This window comes from Globicephala melas, chromosome 4 (assembly GCF_963455315.2).
Source record: "Globicephala melas chromosome 4, mGloMel1.2, whole genome shotgun sequence".
Classification (NCBI taxonomy): Eukaryota; Metazoa; Chordata; class Mammalia; order Artiodactyla; family Delphinidae; genus Globicephala; species Globicephala melas.
This window is the reverse complement of record NC_083317.1, coordinates 134,660,220-134,679,057: the sequence shown is the minus strand read 5'-3', so window position 1 is coordinate 134,679,057 and position 18,838 is coordinate 134,660,220. Positions and strand designations below refer to the sequence as shown.

The following is an 18,838-nucleotide window of genomic DNA, read 5'->3' as shown; positions in this document are numbered from 1 at the left end:
CCAATTCACATACCAATAACTTGCTCTGTTTTTGTTTTCCTAGGGCCCTAAAGGCATGGCAGGGCAGCGGGTATATTCTGTATGTATCGTCTTATTCACACACACAAAAATGCAACCTGTTCACTGGGAAATGAATATGGCCACTTGGAATTCACTGTGTTCATGTTTCTTATTTTCTCTCTCCTTTTTCATGTACAGCAATGTGATCTAATCCAGTTCATGCAGGACCATAGTCGTGAGTATCTGTGTGTTGTAGAGCATCATTGATTAGTGAGGGCACTTAGGATGAAGGCAGTGTGGGGATGTGGAATCAGTAGGCTGAACTCACTGGTGGAGAAACCATATGTCCTTGGCAGCAGGCTTGCTGTGAGTGCCTGCTGTGGGAACAGCTCACAACAAAGGAGGAAGGAAAAGGCACATGCCTTAGCTCAGAGGTGTGCTTCCTAGAGGGAGAGAAAACATGCCTGTGGGAAACAATCAGTGACCAACTCAAAAGGTGTGTGACTCAGCTCACACTAGTATAACAATTATGTACAAAGGCCTGGAGGGCATGGTGTTAAAGGGATGGACATGGGGATCTGGGATTGGTTGGCTACTTAATTAATGAAGGCTGCTTGAATGGAAGTCATTGAATCTGGTTATAGGAAATGATGGGAAGCAGCAAGAGAATAGTTTCACAGACTCAGAGACATAGAGAACACACTTGTGGTTGCCAAGGGGGTGGGGGGTGGGGAGGGATTGATTGGGAGTTTGGGATTAGCAGGTGCAAACTATTACATATAGAAAGGGTAAACAACAAGGTCCTACTGTGTAGCACAGGGAAGCATATTCACTATCCTGAGATAAACCGTAATGGAAAATAATGTGTATATGTATATATATGAATAACTGAATCACTTATCTGTACAGGAGAAATTAACACAACATTGTAAATCAACTATGCTTCAATAAAATAATTTTTTTTAAAAAAATAGTAGTTTCAACAAAGGAATAAAGCAGGGTCAACAAAGAGAGAGGTTGTCTTTCATTATGATCAAGGAGAATATGAAGTAGAAAGAAACCCAGTGATCTCATTTCTGGAAATTTATGCTAAGGAAATAAAGGAAAAAAATTATAGGTACAGAGGTTGCTGAAATATTATTCATTAGAGAAAAATGACTATATAAGTAGACTGTTTATACTTATAGAATAATTGGGTTATAGTCCATCATGCTCTGATAAAATATTAAGCAGATATGATTTTTATGAAGACTCACACAAATATGAAAAATATTGTCATTAAAAACTAGAAAATTAAATTGACTCTTCATTTTTACATATAGGTAAATATATATACATAGAAACAAATACTAGAAGAGGAATTGGGAAAATGTAACCATGTATTGTGTTAGGGTGGTAGAATTCTAGGTGATTTGTCTTTCTTCATGTTTCAATTTATATTCATGCCTATACAATCACAGTCAGAAGAATGGAAAATGGGAAAATCAGAAAGACTTATTATAAGAGACTGGATAAAAATGTAGTCATTGCAAGTGTATGGCCAGGAAAGACCAACAACAAAAACAAGTTTAAAACAACTGTAAGGACTCCCTCTTGCAAGAGCACCAGAATCACAAGTAACTGCTGAACAATCATTGATAGAAAGACACTGGAACTCACTAAAAAAGATACATCACATCCAAAGGCAAAGGAGAAACTACAATGAGATGGTAGGAGGGGGTGCAATCACAATAAAATCAAATCTCATAACTGGTGAGTGGGTGACTCACAAAATGGAGAACAATTATACCACAGAAGTCCACCCACTGGATTGAAGGTTCTGAGACCCATGTCAGGCTTCCCAGCCTGGGGGTCTGGCAACAGGAGGAGGAATTCCCGGAGAATTAGACTTTGAAGGCTAGCAGGATTTGATTGCAGAACTTAAACAGGACTGGGGGATACAGAGATTCCACTCTTGGAGGGCAAACACAAAGTAGTGTGTGTATCAGGACCCAGGGAGAAGGAGAAGTGACCTCATAGGAGACTGAATGAGACCTACCTGCTAGTGTTGGAGGGTCTCCTGCAGAGGTGGGGGGTGGCTGTGGCTCACTGCAGGGAAATGGACACTGGCAGCAGAAGTTCTGGGATGTACTCCTTGACATGAGCGCTCCTGGAGTCCATGATTAGCACCACTAAAGAGCCTGTAGCCTCAAGTGCTGGGTCACCTCAGGCCAAACAACGAATAGGGAGGGCACTCACCCCCACCTATCACCAGACAAGTAGATTAAAGTTTTACTGAGCTCTGCCCACCTGAGCAACACCCAGCTCTACCCACCACCAGTCCGTCCCATCAGGAAGCTTGCACAAGCCTCTTAGATAGCCTCATCTACCAGAGGGAAGACTATAGAAACAAGAACTACAATCCTGAAGCCTGTGGAACAAAAACCACATTCACAGAAAGACAGATAAAGTGAAAAGGCAGAGGGCTATGTACCAGATGAAGGAACAAGATAAAACCCCAGAAAAACAATTAAATGAAGTGGAGATAGGCAACCTTCCAGAAAAAGAATTCAGAATATTGATAGTGAAGATGATCCAGGACCTTGGAAAAAGAATGGAGGTAAAGATTGAGAAGATGCAAGAAATGTTTAACAAAGACCTAGAAGAATTAAAGAACAAACAAACAGAGATGAACAATACAATAACTGAAATGAAAAATACACTAGAAGGAACCAATAGCAGAATAACTGAGGCAGAAGAATGGATAACTGACCTGGAAGAAGACAGAATGGTGGAATTCACTGTCATGGAACAGAATAAAGAAAAAAAGAATGAAAATAAATGAAGACACCCTAAGAGACCTCTGGGACAACATTAAACGGACCAATATTTGCATTATACCAGTCCCAGAAGAAGAGAGAGAGAAAGGATCTCAGAAAATATTTGAAGAGATTATAGTTGAAAACTTCCCTAACATGGGAAAGGAAATAGCTGCCCAAGACCAGGAAGCACAGAGAGTCCCAGACAGGATAAACCTAAGGAGAAACACACCGAGACACATAGTAATCAAATTTACAAAAATTAAAGACAAAGAAAAATTATTAAAAGCAACAAGGGAAAAACAACAAGTAACATACAAGGGAACCCTCATAAGGTTAACAGCTGATTGCTCAGCAGAAACTCTACAAGCCAGGGAGGAGTGGCATGATATATTTAGAGTGATGAAAGGGAAAAACTTACAACCAAGATTACTCTACCCAGCAAGGATCTCATTCAGATACAATGGAGAAATCAAAAGCTTTATAGACAAGCAAAAGCTAAAAGAATTCAGCACCACCAAACCAGCTCTACAACAAATGCTAAAGGAACTTCTCTAAGTGGGAAACACAAGAGAAGTAAAGGACCTACAAAAGCAAACCCAAAACAATTAAGAAAATGGTAATAGGAACATACATATTAATAATTACCTCAAATGTTAATGGATTAAATGCTCCAACCAAAAGACACGGGCTTAGTGAATGGATACAAAAACAAGATATATATATATATATATAATATATATATATATTATATATATATATATATATATATGCTGTCTACAAGAGACCCACTTCAGTCCAAGGGACACATACAGACTGAAAGTGAGGGGATGGAAAAAGATATTCTATGCAAATGGAAATCAAAAGAAAGCTGGAGTAACAATACTCATATCAGATAAAATAGACTTTAAAATAAAGAATGTTACAAAAGACAAGGAAGGACACTACATAATGATCAAGGGTTCAATCCAAGAAGAAGATATAACAATTATAAATATATATGCACCCAGCATAGGAGCACCTCAATACATAAGGCAAATGCTAACAGCTATAAAACAGGAAATCGACAGTAACACAATAATAGTGGGGGACTTTAACACCTCACTTATACCAATGGACATATCATACAGAGAGAAAATTGATAAGGAAACACAAACTTTAAATGACACAATAGGCCAGTGTATTTAATTGATATTTATAGGACATTCCATCCAAAAACAGCAGATCACACTTTCTTCTCCAGTGCCCATGGAACATTCTCCAGGATAAATCACATCTTCGGTCACAAATTAGCCTTGGTAAATTTAAGAAAATTGAAATCATATCAAACATGTTTTCCAACCACAACGCTATGAGATTCGAAATGAATTACAGGGAAAAAAAACGTAAAAAACACAAACCCATGGAGGCTAAACAATGAGTTACTAAATAGCCAAGAGATCACTGAAGAAATCAAAGAGGAAATCAAAAAACACCTAGAGACAAATTACAACAAAAACACAGTAATCCAAAACCTATGGGATGCAACAAAAGCAGTTCTAAGAGGAAAGTTTATAGCAATACAAGCCTACCTCAAGAAACAAGAAAAATCATAAATAAATAATCTAACCTTACACCTAAAGGGACTAGAGAAAGAAGAACAAACAAAACCCAAAGTTAGCAGAAGGAAAGAAATCATAAAGATCAGAGCAGAAATAAATGAAATAGAAACAAAGAAAATAGTAGCAATGATCAATAAAACTGAAAGCTGGTTCTTTGAGAAGATAAACTAAATTGTTAAACAATTAGCAAGACTCATTGAGAAAAAGAGGGAGAGGACTCAAATCAATAAAAATAGAAATGAAAAAGGAGAAGTTACAACAGACACCACAGAAATACACAGCACCCTAAGAGACTACTACAAGCAAATCTATGCCAATAAAATGGACAACCAGGAAGAAACGGACAAATTCTTAGAAAGGTATAACCTTCTAAGACTGAGCTAGGAAGAAATAGAAAATATGAACAGACCAATCACAAGTAATGAAATTGAAACTGTGATTAAAAATCTTCCAACAAACAAAAGTCCAGTACCAGATGGCTTCCTGGGTGAATTCTATCAAACATTTAGAGAAGAGCTAACACCCATCCGTCTTGAACTCTTCCAAATAATTGCAGAGGAAGAAACACTCCCAAACTCATTCTATGAGGCCACCATCAGCCTGATACCAAAACCAGACAAAGATACTACAGAAAAAGAAAATTACAGACCAATGTCACTGATGAATATAGATGCAAAAGTCCTCAACAAAATGCTAGCAAACAGAATCCAACAACACATTAAAAGGATCATACACCATGATCAAGTGGGATTTATCCAGGGATGCAAGGATTCTTCAATATACACAAATCAATCAATGTGATATACCATATTAACAAACTGAAGGATAAGAACCATATGATAATCTCAGTAGATGCAGAAAAAGCTTTTGACAAAATTCAACACCAATTTATGATAAAAACTCTCCAGAAAGTGGGTATAGAGGGAACCTACCTCAACATGATAAAGGCCATATCCGACAAACCCACAGCAAACATCATTCTCAATGGTGAAACACGGAATGCATTTCCTCTAAGACCAGGAAAAAGACAAGGATGTACACTCTCGCCACTATTATTCAACATAGTTTTGGAAGTCCTAGCCACCGCCATCAGAGAAGAAAAAGGAATACATATTGGAAAAGAAGAAGTAAAACTGTCACTGTTTACAGATGACATGATGCTATACATAGATAATCTTAATGATGCCACCAGAAAACTACTAGAGCTAATCAATGAATTTGATAAAGTAGCAGGATACAAAATTAATGCACAGAAATCTCTGGCATTCCTATACACTAACAATGAAAGATCAGAAAAAGAAGTTAAGGAAACAATCCCATTCACCATCACAACAAAAAGAATAAAATACCTAGGAATAAACCTCCTGAAGGAGGTAAAAGACCTGTACTCAGAAAACCATAAGACACTGACGAAAGAAATCAAAGATAACACAAAGAGATGGAGAGATATACCATGTTCTTGGATTGGAAGAATCAATATTGTGAAAACGACTGTACTACCCAAAGCCATCTACAGATTCAATGCAATCCCTCTCAAATTACCAGTGATATTTTTTTACAGAGCTAGAACAAAAAAATCTTAAAATTTGTATGGAGACACAAAAGACCCCAAATAGCCAACACAATCCTGAGGGGAAAAAATGGAGCTGGAGGAATCAGGCTCCCAGACTTCAGACTATACTACAAAGCTACAGTAATCAGACAGTATGGTACTGGCACAAAGACAGACATATAGATCAATGGAACAGGATAGAAAGCCCAGAGATACACCCACGCACCTATGGTCAATTAACCTGTGACAAAGGAGGCAAGGATAAACAATGAATAAAAAACCGTCTCTTCAATAAGTGCTGCTGGGAAAACTGAACAGCTACATGTAAAAGAATGAAATTAGAACTCTTCCTAACACCATACACAAAAATATACTCAAAATGGACTAAAGAACTAAATGTAAGGCCATACACTATAAAACTCTTAGAGAAAAACATAGAAAGAACATTCTTTGACGTAAATCACAGCAAGGTCTTTTCTGACCCACCTCCTAGAGTAATGGAGATGAAAACAAAAATAAACAAATGGGACTTAATGAAATTTAAAAGCTCTTGCACAATAAAGGAAACTATAAATGAGATGAAAAGAAAACCCTCAGAATGGGAGAAAATATTTGCAAATGAATCAATGGACAAAAGGTTAATCTCCAAATTATATAAACAGCTCATGTAGCTCAATATTAAAAAAACAAACAACCCAATCCAAAAATGGGCAGAAAACCTAAATGGACATTTCTCCAAAGAAGACATACAGATGGCCAAGAAGCACATGAAAAGATGCTCAACATAACTAATCATTAGAGAAATGCAAATCAAAACCACAATGAGTTATCACCTCACACCAGTCAGAGTGGTCGTCATGGCAAACTCTACAAACTATAAATGCTGGAGAGGGTGTGGAATAAATGGGACCGTCTTGCACTCTTGGTGGGAATGTAAATTGATACAGCCACTATGGAGAACAGTATGGAGGTTCCTTAAAATACTAAAAATAGAATTACCATATGACCCAGCAATCCCACAACTGGGCATATACCCTGAGAAAACCATAATTCAAAAAGATGCATGCACCCCAATGTTCATTTCAGCACTATTTACAATAACCAGGTCATGGAAGCAACCTAAATGTCCACTGACAGACGAATGGCTAAAGAAGATATAGTACATATATACAATGGAATATTACACAGCCATAAACAGGAATGAAATTGGGTCATTTGTAGAGACATGGTTGTACCCAGAGGCTGTCATATGGAATGAAGTAAGTCAGAAAGAGAAAAACAAATATCGTATGTTAATTCATTTATGTGGAATCTGGTAAAATGGTACAGAAGAACCGGTTTGCAAGGCAGAAATAGAGACACAGATGTAGAGAACAAACATATGGACACAAAGGGAGGAAAGCCAGGGGGAGGAGGTGGTGGTGGGATGAATTGGGAGATTGGGATTGACATGTATACACTAATATGTATAAAATAGATAACTAACAACCTGCTGTATAAAAAGATAAATAATTAAAATAAAATTTAAAATAAAAAAATAAATAAAAACTCTAAGACCACAGCGGGAGAGGTTTGGTACCACTGAGGATGAGAAGGCAGAGGAAGAATTGTGAAGAAAATCTATTGGTAGGAAGAAGTGATGAGTTTAAACATTTTAGAGGCAGAGGAATGCTGTGTAGACCCTAAAGTGAAATGATCTACAGGCAGAATGGAAGCTGGAGTTACTAACATCCTTAGAGCCGCAGGGATGAATGAGCTTCCAAAGGATGTGAAACTAGAGAGACAGAAATAGAATTCCAAGAGATGAACCCAGGGAGATGCATTAGCAAAAAGAGTGGGCCCAACACCAGAAAAAATGGCACTGCAGAGATGAGGAAATCCCACCAAGTGTGGGCAACTTGGAAAGAGGCAAGAAGCAGTCAGTGGAGAAAACTCCAATGTTGAGTGGGGGAACCCATGTCAAAGATGTCACTTGAGAGCTGAAAGGCTCTCCAGCACAGGGAGGAGGTGAGAACCAGCCTGGGGCACAGGGAGAGGACAAGAGGAGAGCTATTGTAGGGAGAGGAGTGTGTGATCTAAATCAGGGAAGACCCAAGGGGTGGAAGGGGCAGGGAGGTGAATACCTATCTTGGAGGATTTGGGGTGTGAGGGCATTTTCCAACACTGCATGAAAGGAGTTAGCCAAGAAATTAAGGGGTTGTTGTGGAGTGGGCAGAGTCTATAACCAGACAGGGTGCTGATCAGAGAGCATGGAACTCTAGAATGCAGAACTGAGATAGGGGTTTGGGTGACAGGCCTTTGGAGCTAATTCAGATGCCCTGCAAGGTTGGACTCCTGCTGCACCATGTTTGTTCTTCAGCCCTACAGCAGCTCCAGACGCACTGGCATGAGGGCCCTGGGATGGTGGGTGGGAACTTCCCCCAGAATAAAGTAAGAGATCTAGGAAGCTGGGGAGAAAGGAGAGAGAAAGGGAGGTTGGGAATAAAACAGGAGGGCCCAAGTAATTGGAGTCTTAGAAGGAGAGACATAAAAAAGAGAATTTTCAGGAAAAACTAAATTAAAAAAAAGAAACACCCTAAAAGAGGTCAAGTAGTTTCCCCAGACTGAAACTCAGACAAATGCACCTAATTCTAGAGTTTGTTCTTCTGGCCTCACAGCTGGGCTGGAAGTTAACAAATGGGACTTCTCAGTCAGGAAGAGAGATCTATTTCAGGCCTTGAGATGCAGAGGAGGCCGTGAGTTCTGTGTGCTCTCTGTTGGCAGTCAGCATCTCAGCAACTGTAGGATGAAGACAAACAAAAATGTTCCTAGGGTTGATGTGAGGGTGTTTGTGGGCTGTGGGCCAGCAGGATGGATGACCAGTTTGTTGACAGGGCTAGTAAAATCTTTTATTGTCTTGGAGTGCTTCATTTACTTCCTAGGAATTGAGTAAAATGAACATGGAAATTGTCAGGCCTGTGCTTTCTTCAAGATTTGGCAATAGTTCCCCCTGTTACATCTCATGCTTACCAGGTAAATCACTTGGAGAAACCAGATGCTCGGGAGAAAGCAGGGGATTCCCTCAGTCTGGATACAAGATCACACAAACACAGGAGCTGTATTTTTTTTAGCAGAGACGAAGTTCATTTGGAAATCTCCACAGCTCTGCAGAAAAATAGAGGTTCCCAAGGTGCTCATCAGGGAAGAAAATAAGACCCCGTATTTTAGTCCTGCCTTGTTGAATGGCTCTCAGAAGGCTGTAAAATAGAGACAAAACAAATTGAATTTTAGCTATCTTACCTTTTAATCAGAGGCTCATCTGTTCTGTTTCTAAAACAAGTGATCAGTGATTCAAATTTCAACCAGAATTCTGCTAATGTCTGCTGGCCACAGCTCACAAGGAGGAAAGGTCAGGAAGATCCACAAAATAATAAACTTCTGTGTCCACCCTCCTCCATCCTTTAACCTTGGCTTCCTGTTACTAGAAACTAGCCCCATTTGCAATTAGAGTTAAACAGAATATTAAACTTTGTTGAAATTTTATTTTTTGGATTATTTTCAGTCAGCATTCCAAAAGTGTAACAGACTCTTTCTCTCTCTCTCCTCTTTATAGCTTGTTGGAAAGGTGAGTATTCTTACCATATTATGCAGCTTGCTGAAATAATTCTTGCATTCTGACAAGACCATATACACACTACTATATATAAAATAGATAACCAACAAGGACCTACTGTATAGCACAAGGAACTATACTCAATAGTTTATAACAACCTATAAGGGAAAAGAATTGGGAAAAAATAGATATATATATGTATGTCTAACTGAATCACTTTGTTGTAACTAACACAACACTGTAAATCAACTATACTTCAATAAATAAAAAAAAAAAAAAGTAAATGGGCAAAATATTTGAATAAACACTTCACAAAGGAAAAAAAAAGAAACTCTCATCCCCATGGGAAAAGAGACTTCTTCCTTCTGTGCAGACACTTATTATGACTATAATTTTAAGTGTCATGTTTGGACTTAACTATAAAATGCTGACCGCCAGCTCCCAGATCTTTCACACTGCTGTTCTTTCCAGGTCCTGCCAGTTTCCAACTAATTTTCTTCATGGGGTAGGTCCTGTGTTGCTGGGCAATTCAGTGCAGGGCTGCTCGCTGCCTGACCCATTCTGTTGTTCCATCTGCTGCTGAGTCCGTGGACACTGGCTCCTTGGACGGGTGATGTTTCCTTTCCTCTCTCTGACCTCCATTCACAGCTTTCACCTCCATGTGCCCACCACTCGTCAGCCTGACCCAGAGCATGGAGGATGGTCTTCTTGGGGCCTAGACTACAGTCGGTGTTCTGTGGTGCCTTAGACCCCTCGGATGATGTCACCCCTGAGCCGGTTAAGTCAACTCCAAGAGCTCCTGGTCTCCTAGAGGCCTGCTGACATAGATCCACCGGATCTTTGAGCTCATCCCAAAGTTTGGCACCATTCACTTTATTCCAAAAAAAAAAAACTTAGTAAATCTAAGCACTCAGTAAAACTTCAGGGGTTTGAATTAAATTTATCAGGTACCCTACTGGGCACTAAGAAAGGGAGAGATTAAAAATAAATGGAAACTGGTGCTGCCTTCTAGGAAAATCTGTGATGATAGGTCTGAAGATGCTATCTACCACTTCATTAATCATTTTTAGTATAGGGCTAAGAAATAAGGCATAGTCCATTTTTCTCATTTTCTTTTTCATTATTGGCTTGCATATTTAAAAAATTTCTTCACAGCAAAATGTCTTGATTCAAAACACATCTCAAAATCAACACTTCCTCTTCTATTTCTGTTACTGGTAACAATGGTGGGGAGATGCTATATTTTGAGTTTTATGCATTTTGATAGTTAGCTAGGTTGGGGAGAGTAGATGTAGATGAGGGGGTGCTTAATTTTTAAATAATTTCATTTTCTCTTCCTGTGTTCAGACTTTAACAAGGACTTTGAAAAGTTTGGTTTGATACATAGGGCAGATTACCTATGAAATTCCCAAAGTGCAGTCATCATAAAACTATTAGGATTGAGTTGGAGATTACAGACAGTCCCATCTTTATAATAGCTTGTTGAAAGCCTGCCATGGTCCACTGTGCTGCCCCCTTCCTCCTGCCACCCTCGCTGTCATCCCAAAGCCCCTGAAATCCTCTCTCTCTGGAAACAGCCTCTTTGTCCTCTGAATCCCTGTGAAGAATAATAATCACTCTCTACCTTTCAATATCGTGATCTTCCCCAGACAAGTTCCTCGAGGGCAAACTTGGATTTGTTCATCTTCATATGTATCTCACAGCACATGTTACCCTGCATTTCACATGGTGGATACTCAATAAATGTTTGCACATAAGTGGATGAAAATCTTCCAGCTGACTTTATCATTATTAGTAGATCATTTCTGAAGATTTTTTTTTTTTTTTTGCGGTACGTGGGCCTCTCACTGTTGTGGCCTCTCCCGTTGCAGAGCACAGGCTCTGGACGCGCAGGCTCAGCGGCCATGGCTCACGGGCCCATCCGCTCCACGGCATGTGGGATCTTCCTGGACCGGTGCACGAACCTGTGACCCCTGCATCAGCAGGCGGACTCTCAACCACTGCGCCACCAGGGAAGCCCCATTTCTGAAGATTTTTGAAGAGAATAAACTTTCAGATTTTTTTTTGAATTTTATATTTTTTATACAGCAGGTTCTTGTTAGTTATCCATTTTATACATATTAGTATATACATGTCAATCCCAATCCCCCAATTCATCACACCACCACCACCCCCCACCACCACTTTCCCCACTTGGTGTCCATATGTTTGTTCTCTACATCTGTGTCTCTATTTCTGCCCTGCAAACTGGTCATCTCTACCATTTTTCTAGGTTCCACATATATGCGTTAATATACAATATTTGTTTTTCTCTTTCTGACTTACTTCACTCTGTATCACAGTCTCCAGATCCATCCACGTCTCTACAAATGACCCAATTTCGTTCCTTTTTATGGCTGAGTAATATTCCAGTGTATATATGTACCACATCTTCTTTATCCATTCATCTGTCAATGGGCATTTATGTTGCTTGCATGTCCTGGCTATTGTAAATAGAGCTGCAGTGAACATTGTGTTACATGATTCTTTTTGAATTATGGTTTTCTCTTGATATATTCCCAGTAGTGGGATTGCTGGGTCATATAGTAATTCTATTTTTAGTTTTTTAAGGAACCTCCATACAGTTCTCCATAGTGGCTGTATCAATTTACATTCCCACCAACAGTGCAAGAGGGTTACCTTACCTTCAGATTTTCTGATAAGCCATAGTTTCCTTTAAAAATTTTCCATACAGTAAAATTCACTCTTTTGTTCGGTTTTTACACATGCATAGATTCATGTAATCACCACCACAATCAAGATACAGCAAGTTCCATCAGCTCAAATACTCCTTCCAATTTCTTTTTAAATAGTAGAATGATGGTGGGCAGTGAAGTCTGAGCATTATATAGCAAAATATCACTGCTCTGTATTTAGGTAACACCTTCAGGCTAACAAAGGAGAGTCTTTTCCTCCCTTTACATGTGGGTACTTCTGGTTCTAGGGTTTACGTGACACTTGCATTTTCCCAGACCTCAGTGTCAACCTATCTCACTGGAGTAAAGGGAATGGGAAAGGCTTTTGACCCAGTGAAATAACTTAATACTTTTGCTTCTCATCTTTGTAGAAAAGTGTCCAGTGTATCCAACAGAGCTAGTATTTGCCCTGGACCAGTCCTACGATATCACAGAGCAGAGATTTAATGAAACGAGGGACATCATCATTTCTATTGTCAATGACCTTCACATCAGGGAAAATAATTGCCCTGTGGGAGCAAGAGTTGTCGTGGTTTCCTTCGACTTAGACACCAACTACCTCATCCGTGGGTCTGACTACCATAGTAAGAAGCAACTCCTCCAGCTTCTTTCCCAAATTAAATATCAAAACTCCGGAGAAGTCCGAGACATTGGTAACTCGATGAAGTTTGTGGCTCGGAACATCTTCAAGCGGATGTTAGCAGGAGCCAATGTGCAGAGAGTCGCTGTGTTTTTTAGCAATGGACAATCTGCCAGTAGGTCATCCATCATCACGGCCACCATGGAGTTTAGTGCCTTGGATATCAGCCCTGCAGTCTTTGCTTTTAATGAAAGAGTTTCCCTTGAGGAGGCTTTTGAGGTAAGTACTTCCCTGGTCAACGTATTTATTTTTAAGATATTAGTACTGGCAGGACAGGAATACTGGGGAGTATGGGGACAGATGTGGCCTCTTGACCTCCTTTGCAATTTTCACAGCTGTATTGTTGCCAGGGTCTGAAATCCAATTTTTAATAAGCACAGTAGCCAATGATAGCAGCCACCTTTGTTCAGGTCCTGCTGGGCACCAGGCACTGTCCCTAGAGCTTTACATAAACACTCAGGCATTTGCCAACCCTCTGAAGTAAATGCACGTTATCTCCATTTAAAAATCAGGAAACTGAGGCCCAGAGAGTTTGAGTGACTTCTTCAATTTTGTACAGCTATTAAGTGGCTAAATCAAGATTTGAAATAGGGCTATCAATATAATGCTTTACCAGCCCTCTGCCAACCTGGTGTTTCTCAAATCTGTCATCTGCTAGCTGAATCTCATTGAACAGCTGGACTTAACCTGTAATGGGTGAAGTTTATGGGGTTTTTGAACCCTTAAGGTGTAAAACTTTGATGGGTATGAACCTTTTTCCCAAGAGAGGTTCCATCACTTTTGGATTCACAGATTCTCATGGGATCTGTGCTTCCCTCTTTCTCCCTGCAAACTGAAGAACTTCTCCATCTACTGTTCAACTATTTTAAAATCTACTCATTATCCATGAAATACATGCTCCTGGACCTGGGTGGAATCATTATGTCATCCAAGAGGTTATAAAGGTCTTTTTTTTTTTTTTTGTGGTACGCGGCCTCTCACTGTTGTGGCTTCTCCCGTTGCGGAACACAGGCTCTGGACGCGCAGGTTCAGCGGCCATGGCTTACGGGCCCAGCCGCTCCGCGGCATGTGGGATCTTCCTGGACCGGGGCACGAACCCGTGTCCCCTGCATTGGCAGGCGGACTCTCAACCACTGCGCCACCAGGGAAGCCCTATAAAGGTCTATATTTACACAAATACACATGTCTACTATAAAAAGAAAAGCCCTCTATAACATGAAGAGAGTCAATAATCGTAAGATATCCATGAATATTTTGGAAATAGGAGTCATAGGGAGAATAGATCCTGACAGAAAGGATTGTAGGAATTTGAAGTAGTTTCTATAAAAATAATTACTTCCCAACATAGATAATTTATTTATTGGTTTTGTTATGGTATATGTCTCCCCACTAGAATGTAGGATAGAGTTTTTATCTGCTTTGTTCATTTCTGTATCCCCAGCACCTAGAATATTACCTATTTAACATTGTAGGCATTCAATAAATATTTGTTGAATGAATGCATGGATGAATGAAGAGCATGTGGTTGACCCCTGTGAATAAACTTCCTTGATTACCAAGGTTGCAGTTAATCTTTACATGGGGGACCAACAAGGTCAAACACAAAATGACACCCAAAGTATCCAGTTTCATAAAAACTAGAGAGTAGGAATGTAGTAGCTACTTTCTAACTATAAGGCTGGGATGATAATAAATATTACCAAATGCTCAGTCAGCACTTTACAGAAAAACAGAGGGGGTGGTTTTTCTACCTTTTAATTTCACAAGGGAGAAAGAACAAAAGCATGAGCATCTCTGTTGATTGAGAGATCCCCTCATCACCTGGGAATTATAGATTTCTATTATTGTAATTAAATTGTCTGTATTGCATGGTGCCTCATACAGAGTAAATGCCCAATATATAGTTATTGAGTCTGAATGAATGAATGCTATATATTGCCCATCTCAGTGAGTATCAAAGCAAAAATATAATCAAGAAACAGACAAAATCAGGCAGTGTACTACCAAGAATTTTGAATAGACTTAGTGTCCTCTGTCTACATCCTTTTGGAATAGAACTTTTAAAATTTGAAGTATAGTTGATTTACATGCTGTGTTAATTTCTGCTGTACAAAACGTGATTCAGTTATATATATATATGTATACACACACACACACATATATATATATATAGGCATACATATACATTCTCTTTTATATACTTTTCCATTATGGTTTACCACAGGATATTGAATATAGTTCCCTTTGCTATACAGTAGGACCTTGTTGTTTATCCATTCTATATATAATAGTTTGCACCTTCTAATCCCAAATTCCCAATCCGTCCCTCCCCTCCCACCCCCTTGGCAATCACAAGTCTGTTCTCTATGTCTGGGGGTCTATTTCTGTTTTGTAGATATGTTCATTTGTGTCATATTTTAGATTCCACTAGTGATGTCACATGGTATCTGTCTTTCTCTTTCCGACTTCACTTAGTATGATAATCTCTAGGCCCATCCATGTTGCTGCAAATGGCATTATTTCACTTATTTTATGGCTGAGTAATATGGAATAAACTTTTGATTGGAATTTGTGATTGGAGAAATCCACTTGACATCTGAAAGATATGCCTTCTTCTAGATAGTGTGATTGGTTGGAAATAGTTGGAATCACTACTTAAAGAGGCTAAAGGAAACTTGTGAATGTAAAATTTCTGCAAGACCCAACCCCAGAAACTGATGTATAGTACATAAACAGCTGGTGCATAATTAGAGGTGTGTGAAAATTCAGTGCAGAATTACAGGTTTGGAGATAAGAATGAGATATTAATATCTACCCCAGTGGGTGAATCTTGTGGTTAACTTGTGGTAGTTTCCTCATCATAAAATTGGGTTGCTCATACCTGTTCTATATGCTTCCTTGGGTTATGTTTAGGATCAAGGGGGGATTGTGTGTGTGTGTGTGTGTGTGTGTGTGTGTGTGTGTGTGTGTGTGTGTGTGTGTGTATGCATAAAGTTGCACTGAATAGAGCAATGGGCTACAATGCAAGGTGATGGTGATTAGTTAGGTGTTTTTCAAACTCTTAAAGTGTGTGCACAGTGTATTGCTGATGATGACTAAAGAAAATGAGCAAGTAAGCATATACTTCTTTTTCGATGCAGTTTGACAACACGGGAACATTTCAGGTGCTTCCTGTTCCTCCAAATGGGGAATATGAACCATTAGAAAGACTTCGGCACTGTACTCTTTGCTATGGTAAGACTAATGAGAAGAATTTATTGTGCTGAAACACTTAAATGTCTTCTGGGTGAGTTATTAAATCTACCTTTATCAAAGAATTATATTTTTGATTGTAGATTCTAAGTTTTCCGATCTTTCAACACCATATGTCAGAGTTTCAATCTCTGTAATGTTTGAAGTTTCCATAGAATGTGAAAATTGGTTTAGAAGATTATCCCAATTGATTCGGCTTTTCCTGGAGACAATTTGATAGTTTGTATCAAAAGCTTCTAAAATATTTAAAATATTTTCTAAAAGAGTTTGGACATGTCTTATACACTTTAAGTATACATCTTACTTACATCTGCTTTCAACAAAGACATTCCCAAATCGTCTGCTAGTGGCCACAGAAATTATGGGGATGTTGAAAATTCCTTATTAATTTAAATGATGTGAGATTGAAGAGGTATTGATCAGATGATTAATTTTTGGTAATCAGTCCCTTTTCACTTGAAGATCTCAAACAACAGTGTCTTCTTGTGCCAACATTGAACCAATGATAAGTCTCTATGTGTTTTCAGATAAATGCTTTCCAAATACTTGCAAGAAAGAGATTTTCTTACCTGAAAATTCATACATGGATGTCGCCTTCCTCTTAGACAATTCTAGGAATATATCAAGTGATGAGTTTAAGGATGTCAAAGCCTTGGTAAGCTCAATGCTTGACAACTTTGATATTGCCTCAGACCCTGTAACCTCAGACTCTGGTGATAGGATGGCCTTGTTGAGTTACTCTCCTTGGGATGAGAGGAAGAAAGATGCGGTAAAAACAGAGTTTGAGTTTACAACTTATGACAATCAAGCTCTAATGAAGAGGCACATCCAGACTTACCTCCAACAGCTAAATGGAGAATCCACCATTGGCCGTGCCCTACTGTGGGCTGTGGAGCATCTCTTCCCAGGAACACCCAAACTGAGAAAACATAGAGTCATCTTTGTAGTCTCTGCTGGAGGAAATCATGAGAGAAAGGAATTCTTAAAGAAGATGGCTCTGAGGGCCAAGTGTAAAGGCTATGTCATATTTGTGATTTCTCTGGGCTCTACACATAAGGAGGACATGGAGGAGCTAGCCAGCCACCCACTTGATCACCATCTGATACAGCTTGGGAGAATTCATAAACCAAACCTGGATTACGCTGTGAAGTTTTTAAAGCCATTTGTGTACTCAGTTAGACGTAAGTCACTATTTTGTTTTCTCTTTGTTTTAATAAATTAGTGTTTGTTAGTAGTATTGATAACCTAACATACCTCTGTATCTATAGCTAACCAAAATATGTGAATTAGATGGTGAAAAGGGGACAGGAATAGGACACATCTTGGTTATACCCTGTTTATGCTTTGGTCATAATGCAGTGAGACCTTTTTCATGATATAATGTCTCTTAGCCAAAATCTCAGCACTAGAAGGAACAGAGTGACTGGAGATCTCCTGAACTTCACTTGCTCAACGTAAAGAAGTTCTAGCAGCTCTTAGGTGGTCTCCAGGTTGAGCATTTAAATAAAAGTTTTCCCTGCTACATCTGGTTTATTTCCAACCTTGGAGTACCCTGGAGACCTGTGTGAGAGTGCTACTCCCAAAGAGTCTGAGCATACAGACCACACAGGAATCTTGTTAAAATGGAGGTTCTGATTCAGTATCTGTAGGATGGAGCCTAATATTCTGCATTTCTAACAGGTTCTTCAGTGATATCAATGCTTCTGGTCCACAGATCACACTTTGAGTAGAAAGGTTCTAGGCCAATGCACTACAAAGTGTTACCCATTGGACCATGTTAGTCCATAAACTGATGAGTAGAAAGAAATACAGAAACTGAGAATAAGCATCTAGAAACTTTTAAAGCAATGTGACATTGCCACATTATACAAGTGTATAAACAGTGGACATTGTCTCATTGAACAAGATATAAACCAAAAGTATCAGTCTGCAAAAGGCTAGAAATAAAAATACCTTGTCCTTCACCGCAAGTGGTGTGAGAAATGCTCTTTCTATAGAGGTGGTTCTCAACTGGGGATGATTTTGCCCCCCAGATGACATTTGGAAATGTCTGGAGACAATTTTGGTTGTCAGAACTAAGAGAGAGGATACTACTGGTATTTAGTGGGTAGAGACCAAGGATGCTGCTAAATATCCTACAATGCACAGGGCGCCCCCCACAGCAAAGAACAATCCAGCCCCAAATGTCAATAGCATTGAGGTTGAGAAATCCTGCTCTAGAGGATCCCATGGAATCAGAGCTGAACCTTTTCTTTCTGGGAATCTGACAAGTGTAGAGTTAGGTTCTGTTGGAACCAATCCCACCACCGTAGGAGTCTTCCACCCCAGGAAGATTCCACCAAGGAATCTTCAATACCACCATAGTGACAACGTCTTGGAAGTTCACTCTTCCAAGTTCACTTGGAAGTTCACTCTTCATTGCAGAAGGAGATTCCCCTTTCTCCTGTGACTCATATTCAACTGAAGAATCCAGTAATTACCCCTTTGGGAATATCATGTTATTTCTTTAACTCTAAATGCCTTCCATTGTATAATGCACCATTGTATTATGAAAAATGAAAGAAAAAGTGCTTCCAGTTAAATGTTGATACTGACATTCCTGTTAGAGTTTTTTTATTTTATAGTCTTCAAAAGAGTTCTTTTAGACAGACTATGATATGTCACTCTC

General features: G+C 39.2%; 1 protein-coding gene across 1 annotated transcript in view; it reads left to right on the top strand.

Annotated features, from left to right (window-relative positions):
• The window catches only part of COL6A5 (collagen type VI alpha 5 chain), a 108,139-nt gene that overhangs the window by 55,089 nt on the left and 34,212 nt on the right, over positions 1 to 18,838 (top strand). The window contains exons 29-34 of the mRNA XM_030876402.2: positions 44 to 79; positions 199 to 235; positions 9,544 to 9,555; positions 12,650 to 13,137; positions 16,059 to 16,152; positions 16,698 to 17,351. Coding sequence (XP_030732262.1) covers positions 44 to 79; positions 199 to 235; positions 9,544 to 9,555; positions 12,650 to 13,137; positions 16,059 to 16,152; positions 16,698 to 17,351 — 1,321 coding nt within the window. The remainder of the gene's footprint in view (positions 1 to 43; positions 80 to 198; positions 236 to 9,543; positions 9,556 to 12,649; positions 13,138 to 16,058; positions 16,153 to 16,697; positions 17,352 to 18,838) is intronic.